This window comes from Anomaloglossus baeobatrachus, chromosome 9 (genome assembly GCF_048569485.1).
Source record: "Anomaloglossus baeobatrachus isolate aAnoBae1 chromosome 9, aAnoBae1.hap1, whole genome shotgun sequence".
Taxonomy (NCBI): Eukaryota; Metazoa; Chordata; class Amphibia; order Anura; family Aromobatidae; genus Anomaloglossus; species Anomaloglossus baeobatrachus.
The window spans coordinates 40,649,279-40,665,914 of NC_134361.1; the positions used below are offsets into that span (position 1 = coordinate 40,649,279).

Below are 16,636 nucleotides of genomic sequence, written 5' to 3' on the forward strand. Positions count from 1 at the left end.
TGGTCCGGGTGTGTGACCCGGACAGATCAGCAAGGTTGGCAGACGGTGGTGACCGTCTGCAGGAGTGGCCTATCCGAGTTACCGTAAGGACCGTGGACGGGCGGTGGCCTGGCGGTACCAGACCGGTACACAAAGAGAAGCCAGCATCATCTGGCAGGGGCTTTTCGGACCCCGGCAAGGCTAGGAGTCGCCGTGAATTTGCCAAATCCGTTAGTGAAGGGAACCTCCTGGGTTTCCAAACAGTCAAGTCCCGACAGAAGGCAACAGTCCAACCAACAAAGGGAGACACCGCCACCGCCAAGGCTACCGTTTCTCAGGGCCAGCGCCTGCGGGCAAAGAGGGGCTCCTCCAGCCTATATCCAAGCTGGGGAGCGGGTTACCGGTGGGAACCCATCGGAACCATCAACCGTACTTAGGTGCAGGGAAAGGCAGTCACCATCAACCTGCCGGGAGAAACAACACCGCAGCCGTCTGTGGGACCCGTCCATCCAGCCGAGTGTTTTACCGAGAACTGTGTCTTCATCATTGGGCTGAGTGAGTACCACCGTGCCGTGCGGCACAGCGCTGCCCCTGCGACCCTGCACCTCGCCAGGCCCCGTAACCCGCCTGCCATCCATCCCTACCCCATCACCGGGCCCCGGGACAACCAACCCCCTACCCACGGAGGGGAGAACTAACAACAAAGCTGCTCCCTGTCACCGCTCCCGGGATCCCCGTCCAGAGCAGCGGTGGTGTCACCATTATCACCACAGCCGTGGGTGGCGTCACGGACAATAAATCCCCACAATCAATCCAAACCCCCTTTTCACTCACGGGCGAGGAGCGCCGCTCGAGTCCCCGGGATCCGGCCCACCACTCGAGCCACCACCGAGCAGCAGCACCAGCGGCCGGACCCGAGCAGTGGGAGAGCGCAGCGTCCCCTCCTCCGCCCGCGACAGAAGTTGTTTCTTTAGTCATGCTCAGCTGTTCCTTGATGAGGTGCTGCCTTGATGACTAGTGTAGGTGACTTACAGAAGTAACTGAAAACTGTTAAAATCTGATTTATGGCAAAATGTTAGTGATGAGCGAACCCGGTTCGGACACTTAGGCGGGCTTTACATGTTGCGACATCGGTAACAATATATCGTCGGGGTCAGATCGATAGTGACGCACATCCGGCGCCGTTAACGACATCGCAACGTGTAAATCCTAGTTGCGACGATGAACGAGCGCAGAACCGTAAAAAAACGGTGATCTGTGTCACGTCGTTCATTTCCAAAATGTCGTGACTGCTGGCGGTACGATGTTGTTTGTCGTTCCTGCAGCAGCACACATCGCTGTGTGTGAAGCCGCAGGAACGACGAACATCTCCTTACCTGCGTCTACCGGCAATGCGGAAGGAAGGAGGTGGGCGGGATGTTATGTCCCGCTCATCTCTGCCCCCCCGCTTGTATTGGTCGGCCGCTTAGTGACGTAGCGGTGACGTCACGGTGACGCCGAACGCACCTCTCCCTTGAGGGGGGATTGTTCGGCAGTCACCGTGACGTCGCCGACAAGGTATGTGCAGCTATCACCAGATATCGTATGTACGACGGGGGCGGGTGCTATTGTCGCAGGCGGGGAGGACGCCGCTGCTGCGCTCGCTAGCGCTCGGGTCCGGCGCTGCTGCGGAGACTCGAGCGGCACTCCTCGCCCGTGAGTGAAAAGGGTGGTTGGTTTGGGGGATTTAGTCTGTGACGCCACCCACGGGTTGTGGTGAAGATGGGCACGACCACTGCTGGTGACGGGGATCCCGGGAGCGATGGTAGGGGGCAGCTGGGATGTAGTTTTCCCCCTCCGTGGGTAGGGGTCGGTGGTCCCGGGGCCTGGTGGTGTGTCTGGGAGGCAGGGTTGGTGAGGTGCAGGGTTGCAGGGACAGCGCGGCGCAGTGCCGGATGGCACGGGTGTACTCACTCAGTAAGAGATGCACAAAGTCCTTGGTAAACCAAAAGGCTGGATGGACGGGTCCCGCAGCCGGCTGCAGTGTCTCTCCCCGGACAGGTGATGGCGGCTGTCTTTCCCTGCACCTTTGTGTACTGTTTTGACTACGATGGATCCCCAACGGCAGTCTGCTCCCCGGTGTATGGATGCCGGAGGAGCCCGTTTGCCCGCAGGCGCTGGCCCTTGGGTCTCTAGCCTTAGGCGGTAGCTGTATACCCTCACGGTGCGGACGGTTGCCTTCTAACGGGTCTTTGGCTGTTAGGAAACCCCTGGGGTTTCGGTCACACTCGGATTTGACTATTGACGGCGACTCCAAGCCTAGTCGGTGTCCGATGGCCCTGCCTGTGTGTGCTGGCTTCACTTCTCTCCCCGGTCGGTACCGGCGGGCCACTGCCCGACCCCGGTCCTACGGTTCCGCGTTGATTCACCACTCCTGCAGATGGCCACCACCGTCTGCCAACCTTGCTGTCAGTGCCTGGGCCACAAACCCAGACACTCTCCACTTTACTCCTCTCACTTCAACCTCCAGGACAAATCTGTCTCTTTTTCCCGCCTCCAGGCCTGTGAACTCCTCGGTGGGTGGGGCCAACCGCTTGGCTCCGCCCCACCTGGTGTGGACATCAGACCCTGGAGGGAGGCAACAAGGATTTTGTGCTTGGCTAATGTTACTGTCTAGTGGGGTTGGGGGTGTGTGTGTGTTACCTGTGACGACCTGGCTAGTCCAGGGTGCCAACACTATCGCGCTCGACATCGCTAGCCAATGCTAGCGATGTCGCAGCATGTAAAGCCCGTCTTAGTGTCTGAGGCCTGAACTCGATCACGAACTTCTCATGGAAGTCCGTGTTCAAGTTCGAATGCTGTTCAGAGGCTAAATAAAGTTTGTTGAAAGGCTGCAGTGCAGTTAATGAACAATTTTTCCGAATGGGAAAGATTCCTAGATTCTGCTGTGAACAAAATAAATTAAAAAATGCAGTGGGGTTCCCCCCTTTTTTTAATAACCAGTGCATGTAAAGCAGACAGCTTTGGGATTCAACCCTCAGCTGTCTGCTTTACTTTGGCTGGTTATCAAAATTAGAGATTCCACACTGGGGTTTTTCAATATTTATAAATAAAAATAAATAAAGGGGGTCGCCCCTATTTTGGATAACCAACCAAGGTAAAGGAGACAGCCGTGGGATGCAGGATGCAGCCCTCAGCTGTCAGCTTTACCTTGGCTGCTTATCAAAAATAGAGGCAATTCCACACTGTTTTTTATTATTATTTATAAATAAAATAAATAAATTTAAAAAATGGAATGGGTTCTCCACCCTTTTTGTTAACCAGCACAGGTAAAGCAGATGACTGCAGGCTATGGCCCTCAGCTGTCTGCTTTAATTTGGCTAATTATTAAAAATAGAGGGATCACACACTGTTTTTTTGATATTTATAAATACATTTTAAAAAATTCAGTGGGGTCTCCCCTATTTTTGATAATCAACAAAGTTAAAACAGACAGCTGAGGGCTGCAGCCCTCAGCTGTCTGCTTTACATTTGCTGGTTGTCAAAAATAGAGGGGATCCCACACTGTTTTTTTATTATTTACAAATAAAATAAATAAAAAAATGAAGTGGGGTCCCCCCTATTTTGAGTAACCAACCAAGCTAAAGCAGACAGCTGAGGGTTGCAGCCCGCAATCATCCGCTTTACCTGTGCTGGTTATCAAAAAGTGGGGAGAACCCACTTCATTTTTTTCATTTATTTTATTCCCAGCAGTGTCCAGGCATCTTTCCCATGTAAAAATGTGTTGATTGGCTGCAAATTCCAGCCTAAGTTATATAGAGAGTTGTCTATCACACACCCCCATTACTAAGTGTACAGTTAAAAAATACACACACTTGTGAGAAATTCTGTGCCTGCCATTGAACAGGAGTGACCTATAGATGCTCGTTCTCAGAATTTACTTTTTTTTTTTTAATCTACTTATCATTTTCTAAGGCATTGCATAATATACAGGGGCCTAAGGGGCTCCAAATCTAAACTATCTGTCCTTGGAGTGTGATAGGAAACCAAAGAAGCTGGAGGAAACGCATACAAACACGGGGAGAACATACAAACTACATGCAAATATTGTCTGTAGTGGGATTGGAACCCCATACTCCAGTGCCGCTAAGCAACAATCGTACCCTCTGAGGCTCCATGTGCCATTTTTTGCAAAAAAAATGCTGAATATGTTGTATAAGAATATTGGAACGTTTATATACAATAAAACTGGTGGAAATACTTTTATATATTCCATCAATTGTTTATACGAAAGATATGGGTCAAAATAATAGTTGTAAAGATAAATGATCACATTACGAAGCACAGAAGATTGGATCTAACATGGTCAAAAGGTGGAGAGTAGATATATTTTAACTTGTTGGACGTTATGATTCGTGAAAATCTAATTTGTTTTTTTAATTCTGTATATTTGTGTGGCTTTTGGCAGGATGGAGTGGTCCAGCACCCTTGTTCTTCTTGTCATCTTCTTGCTGTCTTTTATCATCTTGAGCTACATGAAGATCCTCAAAGAGAAGTCAACACTTCCTCCGGGACCCATGCCAATTCCATTCTTGGGAAATCTTTTTCAGATAAACACGAGTAATATCGTCAGCACACTCATGAAGGTGAGAGCTACTTGTAGGGTGAAGGCCAAATATCAGTAAAAATGTGATCATCACATGATAAAATATCGATGGATAGGTATGTACTGTATGTCACTATCATGCCAAGATAAAGAGACACTGATAGGAGAGTCCATAGTATAACATACTTAGATAATCTAATGGTGTTACTACAAGACATCTCTTAAGTGGCTGATTGTCTTAGAAAACACACTTTCATACACCCTACCAGGTACCATAGAAGAGAAATAGAGTCAAAATCCACTTTCCAAAGCTTTATCTATTCATTGTTGTGAAAAAAGAGTGTCTATCATGCTAAAGGGTCCACCAATATGGTGAGGCAAATGGTTTGTGTGATGCTAGATACTACGAGCAGCATAAATAGAAGGGTAGTCAGACAAGCCAGGATCATAAGCCAGGAGGTAACATATAGGGTTCAAGGAGCAGACAGAGATGTGGTCAGGAAAAGGTCAGAGGTCAGAAGCCTGGAGGTAACGTATAAGGTTCAGGGAGCAGACAGAGACGTGGTCAGGAAGAGGTCCGAGGTCAGAAGTCTGGAGGTAACGTATAAGGTTCAGGGAGCAGACAGAGACGTGGTCAGGAAGAGGTCCGAGGTCAGAAGCCGGGAGGTAACATATAAGGTTCAGGGAGCAGACAGAGATGTGGTCAGGAAGAGGTCCGTGGTCAGAATCCGGGAGGTAACATATAAGGTTCAGGGAGCAGACAGAAATGTGGTCAGGAAGAGGTCCGAGGTCAAAAGCCAAAATCAGGACAGTTACATTAGACAGGAGCCAAGAGCACACTGAGCAAACAGAAAGTAAGACTGTCAAAGTTCAGACAGAGCAAGCCTAGTAAAGAAACAGAGGAATCACCAGGAACAAGGCGCATCTGTGAAGACACCTCCCAAAACCAGCAGGGACCCTAGTGCTGGAAGACAACCTGTCAGCAAGTGCACAAGATACATAGCAGAGCATTTTCAAATGCAAAATGCTCTGCACAGTGGAGTCGTGCAAAAGCATTCCAAATGCAAAATTGAAAGGAACCGTGATAGTTTGGTTCACCAATGAGCATATCAGTTTGAGGCAAACTGAATTTTCCTTGAGTTCTATAAAAAAAATTTGCCTGTCATTCTGCAGATTTGTAGAGGGTTAATAAAGAGGTAAAAACAATAATAGAAAATAATAATCTGCTCCCCATCTGGTCCCCCATGATGCTCCATCTGGCCTTTTTTCTTTCGGTTTTCCTTCGGTGTTCAATGTCTGGCATCTTCATTCTGTACCAGAGATTACAGCGCTGAATCAGTATCCGCTGTCATGGCCGCATGATGTGTTGACTTGACCTTGAGCAACCCATATTGTGACATCGCAACGTCAGAGGTCTAGGAAGCCCAAGCTCAGAGAGAAGATGGCAGATGTTAGACGCCAAAGAAATTAAGAGGCCAGATTAAGAGGCCAGATGGAGCTTCACAGAGGACTGAGTTGGGGCTGCAGGAATTAAGTGGCAAGATCATTATTAGTATTTAATATTATAGCACCATTTATTCAATGGCACTTTACATGTGAAAATAGACATACATAGACAAGTACAATAATTGTGAACATTTCAAGGCCTAGACTGGTACAGGAGAAGATCCTGCCCGTGAGGGCTCACAGTCTATTGGGAAGGGGTTGAGGATAAAGCAGATCAGGGTAGAGCGGGTCGTGTGACACTATGGTGGACCAACAGTTACTGTAGGTTGTAGGCTTGTCAGAAGAGGTGAGTCTTCAGGTTCCTTGTGAAGGTTTCCACGGTAGGCAAAAGTCTGATGTGTTGGGGTAGAGAGTTGCAAAGTATGGGAGAGGCATGGGAGAAGTCTTGTATGCGGTTGTGGGAAGAGGAGATAAGAGAGGAGTGGAAAAGGAGATCTTGTAAAGATCGGAGGTTTCATGCAGGTAGGTACCGGTAGACTAGGTCACAGATGTATAGAGGAGACAGGTTGTGGATGGCTTTGTATGTCACGGATAGTGTTTTTGAAATGGAGTCTTTGGACAATGGTAATCCATGGAAGAGATTGAAAGAGAGGAGAAGCCAGGAAATAGCGGGGAGACAGGTGGATTAGTCGGGCAGCAGAATTTAGTATAGATTGGAGCCGAGTAAGAGAGTTAGAAGGGAGGCCACAAAGCAGGAGGTTAAAGTAGTCCAGGCAGGAGATGATGAGGGCATGCACTAGTGTTTTTGCAGATTCCTGGTCAAGGAATGTAAAGATTCGGGAAATATTTTTGAGCTGGAGTCGGCAGGCGGTGGAAAGGGCTTGGATATGTGGCTTGAGAGCAGAGTCAAGGGTTACCCCCAGGCAGCGAGCACCTGAAACTGGGGAGAGTGAGCAGCCATTGACTTTGATGGTTAGGACAGGTGAAGTGGTAGAGCAAGGTGGGGGAAGATGATGAATTTTGTTTGTCCATGTTCAGTTTTATAAATAGTATCAGTTTTATAGATAGTATTCATTTTTTTACCCTTTGATTATTATCCCCTTAAGTTTTAGGAGACCCCAAGCGTAAAAAAGAATGTTTAAGTTGCATAGAATTACATCAATGGAAATAGAATTTCTTGGACAAATTCACACGATCTGCCAAATTTTAATTTAAGTAAACTTTCTCATCACTAGAATTGTGTAATGCTCGATTTCTCCTGCAGGGGCACTGTGGGAAAATTAAACACTTGCCTCCAGGCCTCCTCACAGATTACAACTGATTGCTGCGGATCACCCTTTAATATCTCTGACTAATCATGCCCGTTTTGTATTATAAATCAGTTTTTCCCAACAAGGTTAGCAACTGATATCTCATGCAAGTAAACTATACCCGGGATGTTTATTTTATGTAATATCCAAAACAATTCCACCATTTTACAGCCAGTTATGTGATCTTACTCAAAGTTTAATCCAATCCAAATAATAAAATTCTATACCAACCCTCCTGAACGTGTAAGACAATCCCTAAAAGTAGATTACAAATATCAAAGGTAAGAAAGGTAGACGGTGGCGGAATTCAATACACTTTCATTATACTGGTCGGCCAGTTTTCTAAGAATTTATAATATAATACCGTATAAATACATTATATAAAGTGTTGATTATGTTAGAAAAATGGAAAATCCGAGCTTTGATGTCTCGTGTTAGATATAATAATACTGGAGTATACATAAGACCATTATTATTGTGTGGATCCAGGTGTGGATCTACTAATCCTTATCAAGGACTGATAGAATAACAATTCCATCAACCACAGTAGAAGAATCAGTCACGGAAATATGTGAGGGCTAAATCAAGGTCTGAGGCAGTGTCTGGACTAAAATTTGGTAGAGGTTCTTTCGTTAGTATTAGCTACATACTAGTAAGTCAATATTGTTTGTTAAGAATGACACTAACATATGGGGAACTTTTCATCTATGAGTTAGGAACCATCTGTTTGGATGGGGTCTTTCAAAATTGCCTTTACTAATCATGACGTGTCCAACCTTTGCCTTTTTCACAATGCTATCCATATCAAGACTCCATCTTATACATACAACGTTCTAATACCAAAAAATATATACCGACTATAATGTTCCTTCATGACATCCATGATCATGATGATCATGACATCATAGGTGTCCTAAGTCCAAGTTCAAGGTTCTTCTAACCACATGATGCTGGAAAGATGGAACCTAGAGTTCTTCAACTTGTTTTGAGGATCTCCTCCTTTCTCAAGAGGTGTCATATAAAGGAGATGTCCCAAGTTAGTAGGTTATCATCTATCCATAGAATAAAGGCCGCTTTACACGCAACGATATCGCTAACAAGATGTCGTTGGGGTCACGGAATTCGTGACGCATATCCGGCCTCGTTAGCGACGTCATTGCGTGTGAAACGCACGAACGACCGTTAACGATCAAAATTACTTACTTAATCATTGATCGTTGACATGTCGTTCCTGTCCCGATTATCGTTGCTGTTGTAGGACGCAGGTTGTTCGTCGTTCCTGCGGCAGCACACATCGCTACGTGTGACACCACAGGAACGAGGAACATCACCTTACCTGCGGCTGCCCGTAATGAAGAAGGAAGGAGGTGGGCAGGATGTTCGTCCCACTCATCTCCGCCCCTCCGGTTCTATTGGGCGGCCGCTTAGTGACGCCGCACGGACCGCCCCCTTAGAATGAAGGCGGTTCGCCAGCCACAGCGACGTCACTAGGCATGTAAGTATGTGTGACGGGTGTAAGCGATGTTGTGCATCACGGGCAGCGATTTGCCCGTGACGCACAACCGACGGGGGCGGGTACGCTCGCTAGTGGTATCGATAGCGATATCGCTGAGTGTAAAGTGCTCTTTAGGTGATGAGTTGCTGGTATCCTCACCAATCCCAAAAATAGCGCTCTGTGATGCCTCCTATAAATGGAGGACTCCTTTTATTGTTTACGTGGCTGACATGGATGGCTGAGCACCTAGCTCAGCTACCTTCTACAGTCATGTAGGCAATGAATGTATTGGTGGTATACATGTATTGTCATTGTTCAAAATGGAGCATTCCAATGATTCATTCTCGGAATTGATGACGGCCCCAGTAATCAGCAACCTATCACCTATTATGACACAGTATTACAAATTTAAGGGTTTTTTGTTTAAAGAAATTTGGTCATCTCCTGCCTCCGTTCTGGGGATATGCCAAGAGCAAAATTGAGAAAGGACATACAGTGCCTACAAGTAGTATTCAACCCCCTGCAGATTTAGCAGGTTTGATAAGATGCAAATAAGTTAGAGCCTGCAAACTTCAAACAAGAGCAGGATTTATTAACAGATGCATAAATCTTACAAACCAACAAGTTATGTTGCTCAGTTAAATTTTAATAAATTTTCAACATAAAAGTGTTGGTCAATTATTATTCAACCCCTAGGTTTAATATTTTGTGGAATAACCCTTGTTTGCAATTACAGCTAATAATCATCTTTTATAAGACCTGATCAGGCCGGCACAGGTCTCTGGAGTTATCTTGGCCCACTCCTCCATACAGATCTTCTCCAAGTTATCTAGGTTCTTTGGGTGTCTCATGTGGACTTTAATCTTGAGCTCCTTCCACAAGTTTTCAATTGGGTTAAGGTCAGGAGACTGACTAGGCCACTGCAACACCTTGATTTTTTTCCCTCTTGAACCAGGCCTTGGTTTTCTTGGCTGTGTGCTTTGGGTCCTTGTCTTGTTGGAAGATGAAATGACGACCCATCTTAAGATCCTTGATGGAGGAGCGGAGGTTCTTGGCCAAAATCTCCAGGTAGGCCGTGCTATCCATCTTCCCATGGATGCGGACCAGATGGCCAGGCCCCTTGGCTGAGAAACAGCCCCACAGCATGATGCTGCCACCACCATGCTTGACTGTAGGGATGGTATTCTTAGGGTCGTATGCAGTGCCATCCAGTCTCCAAACGTCACGTGTGTGGTTGGCACCAAAGATCTCGATCTTGGTCTCATCAGACCAGAGAACCTTGAACCAGTCTGTCTCAGAGTCCTCCAAGTGATCATGAGCAAACTGTAGACGAGCCTTGACATGACGCTTTGAAAGTAAAGGTACCTTACGGGCTTGTCTGGAACGGAGACCATTGCGGTGGAGTACGTTACTTATGGTATTGACTGAAACCAATGTCCCCACTGACATGAGATCTTCCTGGAGCTCCTTCCTTGTTGTAATTGGGTTAGCCTTGACTCTTCGGACAAGCCTGGCCTCGGCATGGGTGGAAACTTTCAAAGGCTGTCCAGGCCGTGGAAGGCTAACAGTAGTTCCATAAGCCTTCCACTTCCGGATGATGCTCCCAACAGTGGAGATAGGTAGGCCCAACTCCTTGGAAAGGCTTTTGTACCCCTTGCCAGCCTTGTGACCCTCCACGATCTTGTCTCTGATGGCCTTGGAATGCTCCTTTGTCTTTCCCATGTTGACCATGTATGAGTGCTGTTCACAAGTTTGGGGAGGGTCTTAATTAGTCACAAAAAGGCTGGAAAAAGAGATAATTAATCCAAACATGTGAAGCTCATTGTTCTTTGTGCCTGAAATACTTCTTAATACTTTAGGGGAACCAAACAGAATTCTTGTGGTTTGAGGGGTTGAATAATAAATGACCCTCTGAATAAACTTTTCACAATTTAAAAAAAAAATAAAAAAAGAAATAACATTCTTTTTTGCTGCAGTGCATTTCACACTTCCAGGCTGATCTACAGTCCAAATGTCATAATGCCAAGTTAATTCCGAATGTGTAAACCTGCTAAATCTGTAGGGGGTTGAATACTACTTGTAGGCACTGTATATATATATTGGAGTATCCCTGTGGATGTGTGACGCCCTGGGCAAGCCAGGGGTCACAGGTCATGACACCACCACACCCTACACCCCGGATAGGAACACCAAAGCTACACAAAAATCCTTGTTGCCTTCCTCCAGGGGCTGATGTCCACACCAGGGGGTGGGCCAGGCGGTTGGCTCCGCCCACCGAGGAGTTCACAGCCCTGGAGGCGGGAAAACCAGGCAGAACAGTCAAACAGTCAACAGGTAAAGGAGCAAGAGAGAGGAGTAAAAGGGGAAGAGAAAGTGACAGTTGAGAAAGCCTGAAGTTGGCCCGGGTGTGTGCCCCGGACTGAGAACAGCAAGGTTAGCAGACGGCGGTGACTGTCTGCAGGAGAGGCTGCTTGGAGGTTGCCGAAAGGACCGTGGACGGGTGGTGCACATATCCAAGCCGGGGAGCGGGTTACCGGTGGGAACCCATCGCTACCAATATTTTATTAGGTGCAGGGACAGAGACCGTCACCGTCAACTACCGGGGAAAAGCAACAGCAGCCGTCCGTGGGAACCGTCTTTCCAGCCGTGTGTTTTACCGAGAACTGTGTCACCGTCTCAGGCTGAGTGAGTACCACAGTGCCGTGAGGCACAGCGCTTCCCCCGCGTCCCTGCACCCCACCAAGCCCTGCACCGGCCCTGCCATCCAGCATCCCCCACCTCATCGCTGGGCCCTGGGACAACCACCCCCTACCCACGGAGGGGAGAACGAACAACTTTGCTGCTCCCTGTCACCGCTCTCGGGATCCCCATACAGAGCAGCGGTGGTGTCCATACAATCACCACAACCGTGGGTGGCGTCACGGAGAATAAACTATCCCAAAAACCAAACCCCTTTCACTCACGGGCGAGGAGCGCCACTCGAGTCCCCGGGATCCGGCCCATCGCTCGAGCCACCGAGCAGCAGCAGGCCACAGCAGCAGCGGCAGCCGGACCCGAGCAGTGGGAGAGCGCAGCGTCCCCTCCTCCGCCCGCGACAGATGTATCCAAGCACTATTGTTTTTACATATAACTCCTTGGAAGCTCTGTAGAAAGTTATGAAACTGAATGTTGGCGGTCCGCGGGATACTGTACTTTCGTCCCTCCCTATATTCCTATAGATTGCTACAACCAGCCATTTTGTGAGTTATCCTTGCTTTGTGGGTGTCCTTACTTTGAATCTCCCAAGATGGAAATAGACCATATATAAATTAAAAAAATGGTAATTTTTGATGATTTTTTTTTTTTTAAAGTTAATAATTAATAATTGCAGTATATTAGTAGCACAGACTATAAACCATACATGTAGTACTTAAAACTTTGATTAGTAGTGGCTTGTAGTGCCAGGTTGAAAGAGTTATTTCTCCACACTGGAAGAAACAGAGGGTGATTGTAAGCTCCGCTGCGGTAGCACTTACAGCACCGTTGGGGAGTCTTGTTGTCACACCCAGGGAAGGGGGTACTCGGTCCCGGGCGGTTGCAAATGGGAATGTCACTCTGGTGGCCATTGCCCGGTCCCGTGCCCTGGGGCTTCTTTTGTAAAAAGGGGGTATTTACAATATCGGTGAAAGTTAGTATACGTGACGCCACCTGCGGGTTGCGGTTAAAGGTGTAGAACCGCCGCTGCTGAATGTGGGTACTCCCAGAGCTGGTGATGGTAGCAGCAATGATGTTAGGCCCTCCACAGGTAGGGCCGTGCCTGGGGGATGTGAGGGACAATAACGGAGACCACAACAGGTTGTCTTGAACAGTCTCTACTCACTCAGACCCTTGGATTACTGGTTCAGGTCCCATGGAGTATCAGTGCAAGTGTAGTGACCCAGGTTGCTCTGTCCCCGGCACCTTCTATTGGTTGGGTCTCCATAGCGTGGAGCATTTGGGGCCTGACTGTCCTTTTTAGGGTTACAGTCTCCTTCTCCGTACGGCGGGCAATGCGGACCTTGTGGGGAGGTAAGTGTCCGAACACCGATCCTAGTTTACTGTTGATGCCCCCGGATTATTTGGTTCGGTGAAGTCCATGAAGGTGTCCTCACCGTGCAGGTGATTATCAAGCCGTGTAGAACTGGCGCCTGATCTAGGGCCCTGTGCCCCGTGCGTACTCTGGTCCCAGCGGTATCTGTCCGTACCTGCCCTGGCAACCTCTCTCCTGTGCCCCCGGGTCATTGTTGCACAGACCCAGCTCAGGCACGTCCGCACACCTCACTGTGTGCCACCGACTCCTTATCCCCTCCCACCAGGCTGGCTAATCCTGGGATCCGTTCCTACCTCTAGGCGACCTCCCCTTTCATGGTTAACCCTCTATGCCCGGTGTAGAGTGGAGAACTAGGATTTTGGTTGTGCTTTGGTGATATCGGCACTGGTACTCCAGGTTCCAGGGGGTAGGTCCTGCATCCCCAAGAGCATGCAGTTCCTTGTATTGCCCTGAGTGGCTCAGGGGTGCTACATTGTTGCTTAGCCCAAGGCTGCCTGGAGAGGAATAGTCCGGAAAAATCCAATGCAGATCAGGGATCCTGCGTCTGATCTTCTGAGTGCATACTGCAGGTGAGGACGCTCCGGCCGGCAGCTTTGCCTCAGACAAGCACAGGTGCTTCAAAGTAACTTCAGCGTGTGACGTTGTAAGAGGGTTAGGGTTATGGCCACCCCTGTATAAGTGGCCGTCACACCATGGTTTTGTTAACATAATATATTGTATTTTGTGTATTTATTACCAGGTGGCAGTGTGGCTTAGGGATAGCAGTCCTGGTACCTGGGTGAGCAGTGTAGGAGTTAAAGGAAAGGAGGAGAGTGGTCCTATAAAAGGGACAGTAAAAAGGAGGAGGGTTAGGAATGTCCCCGAGAGTAGACAAGGTAAAAAGGAAGCCCTAACCTCCAGTTTGCCCAGATTATTGAATTAATTTGACTGACCTAAGGGAAGTCGTCCCTGCGCTTGGGGACCCACAGGAATTTGCATGTGTGTGAACGTGTAGTCGTGGCCCCCAGAAGCGGGGTGTAGTCTGGACGACAGGGGAGGCGTCCGTTTTCTGGATACGTGTCCACTACGACATCCCCGGTGGAGCTACAGGTCAGTGACCCTGTGTCAGATAAGGGAAGGACCCCAGTACTAGTAGAGTCGGACACACAGGACCATGTTAGCCGGGAGAAAAAGGCATCAGGAGCTCAGGTGCCAGGAAAGCGGTCGGCCACCAAATCAAATGAGTCAGTGGAGAGTGGAGGGAACCCTAATGGGACCAGGAGTGGTGCCCAGACAGTAAAGAAGCTAGATGCTGTAGATGCGGTATTGACAAGAAGAAAAAAGTAGAAGTGGACTGTGTTAAAGGTTGAACAGATCAGTAATGAAGTGCAGAAGATGGATGCTGTACGTGTTATTGAAAAAAGAAGTCAAGTTTTGTTGTTTGAAAAACTTACTACTGTGTGCAGTTTATTGCGTCAGTGTGAGAATAGACTGTGTGGAAGACATCCTTTTAGTAACATGGCATCCGGAAGACGAGAGGTTACCGAGCGGCTGTAACATGGCCTGGTAATACCTGAATTTCCACCACTGCCTCGGGACCCCGGGCACCTATTACAACGTAAGGGGGGTGTTGTGGTGGCCTGACAGACTCAGCTTCCGACGCTTTCCGAAGGGACCGCCCTTCTTCCTCAGCTTGCAATCACCCTCTGTTTCTTCCATTGTGGAGAAATAACTCTTTAAACCTGGCACTGTAGGCCAGTACTATCAAAGTTTTAAGGACACCATGTATGGTTTATAGTCGGTGCTATTAATATCTTGTATTTATTGGGTTTTTTTTAAAAAAATCATTAAAAATTACTATTTTTTTAATTTATATATGGTCTATTTACATCTTGCACTGTGGAAATCTGCCATTTTTTTTTTACTCTACAGGCACCTTATATACATGTGACTGTTAACATATACGGTATGTTCTCAAGTTGTGATAAAAAACTGTGATTCTATGTTATTTACCTGGGAACCCATTAAATCACTTCAGCTACTATAGAACCAATGACGTTCATAGCACAACGTTTATCAACTGGACATAAGAGGATTTCATCTGGTGCATTACTAACAGACCACTGACACTGAAATCAGGGGAGGACCGATAGCGTAGAGCTCATAAATTGTCACCAGTGATGAGAGCCCGCTTCCTGTGAAAAAACACTTCTTCTGAAGCCTGGGTGCATGACACATCCTACGTCATGCACACAGGCTGGCATTGAGTTCCCGCGCACGCACACCTGGATCTTCCCTGAGTAGGGCAGATCAAAGTATTGTAGTGCGCCTGCGCGTGACCTCAATTCCGGCCTGTGTGCATGACGTAGGATGCATCATGCACCCAGGCTTCAGAAGGAGGACAAAGATGGCCTAAACAGGAGGCGCCGCACCCGGAGAACGGAGACACTCATCCGACTAGTCTGCACCGGACTGACCATTTAGGTGAGTATTATTAATAAAGTCATTTTTATATTCTACACAGCGGCCTGGGCTCTTATATACAACATGTAAAGCGCCACAGCGATCTCGTTGGGGGTCACGGATTTTGTGACGCACATCCGGCCGCTGTAGCGATCTCGTTGTGTGTGACTCCTAGGAGAGATTTTGGATCGTTGCAAAAACATCCAAAATCGCTGCTCGTTGACATGGGGGTCCTCTCCCAATTATCGCTGCTGTCGCTTGGGCGAAGTTGATCCTCGTCCCTGCAGCAGCACACATCGCTACATGCGACGCCTCAGGAACGAGGAACCTCTCCTTACCTGCCACACGCCAGCAATGAGGAAGGAAGAAGGTGGGCGGGATGTTCGTCCCGCTCATCTCCGCCCCTCCGCTTTGATTGGGCGGCTGTCGCGGGCGGGGAGGAGGGTGTCAGCACACCGCGCTCACCCCTTCTGCTCGGGTCCGGCAGTTGCTCCTGGTGGCTCGAGCTGCGGGCCGGATCCCGGGGTGTCTCGAGCGACACTCCTCGCCCGTGAGTGAAAAGGGGGGTGTTTGTGGGGATTATAGTTCGTGACGCCACCCACGGTTGTGGTGATGGCACCACCGCTGCTCAGTGTGAGGGTCCCGGGGATGGTGATGGGAGCAGCCAGGTGTTGTGTTGCCCCTCCGTGGGTAGGGGTTGGTGATCCCGGGGCCCGGTGAAGAGATGTGAAGTGTAGGGCCTGGAGGGCGCAGGGACGCGGGGGCAGCGCTATGCCTTGCGGCACTGTGGTACTCACTCAGCCTGAGACACGGACACAGTTTGTACGGTAAACCAACGGCTGGTAGGACGGTCCCACAGACGGTTGCACCTGCACTCCCGGTAGGTGACGGTGACGTCTCTCTTCCTTGCACCTGTTTGACTGATGGTAGCGGTGGATTCCCTCCGGTTACCCGCTCCCCGACTGCAATCTGGGCCGGAGGAGCTCTACACTTTGCCCGCAGGCGCTGGCCCTGGGGAAACTGGTGCCTTGGCGGTGGCGGTGTCTCCCCGGTAATGGTCGGGCTGTTGCCGTCAATCGGGACTTTGTTGCTGGGGGATCTGCGTCCCCTTCGCTGACGGATTCGGCAAATTGGGCGACTCCTAGCCTTGCCGGGGTCCGAGAGGCCCCTGCCCTGGTGCTGACTGTCCTTCGGAACACTGCTCCAGACCACCGGGCACACAGCCAACGGGGTCCTTCCAGGAACTTCCGAACTGTCCCACTCCGGACAGTCACCGCCGTCGCTGACCTTGCTGTTCTAGCCCTACACAC

General features: G+C 48.8%; 1 protein-coding gene across 2 annotated transcripts in view; it reads left to right on the top strand.

The window, feature by feature from the left end:
• Positions 1-16,636, top strand: part of LOC142251110 (cytochrome P450 2F3-like) — a 121,443-nt gene that overhangs the window by 43,895 nt on the left and 60,912 nt on the right. For both annotated transcript variants that reach the window (XM_075323626.1, XM_075323625.1), the window contains exon 3: positions 4,427-4,604. In XM_075323626.1, coding sequence (XP_075179741.1) covers positions 4,428-4,604 — 177 coding nt within the window. In that variant the 5' untranslated portion in view covers position 4,427. The remainder of the gene's footprint in view (positions 1-4,426; positions 4,605-16,636) is intronic.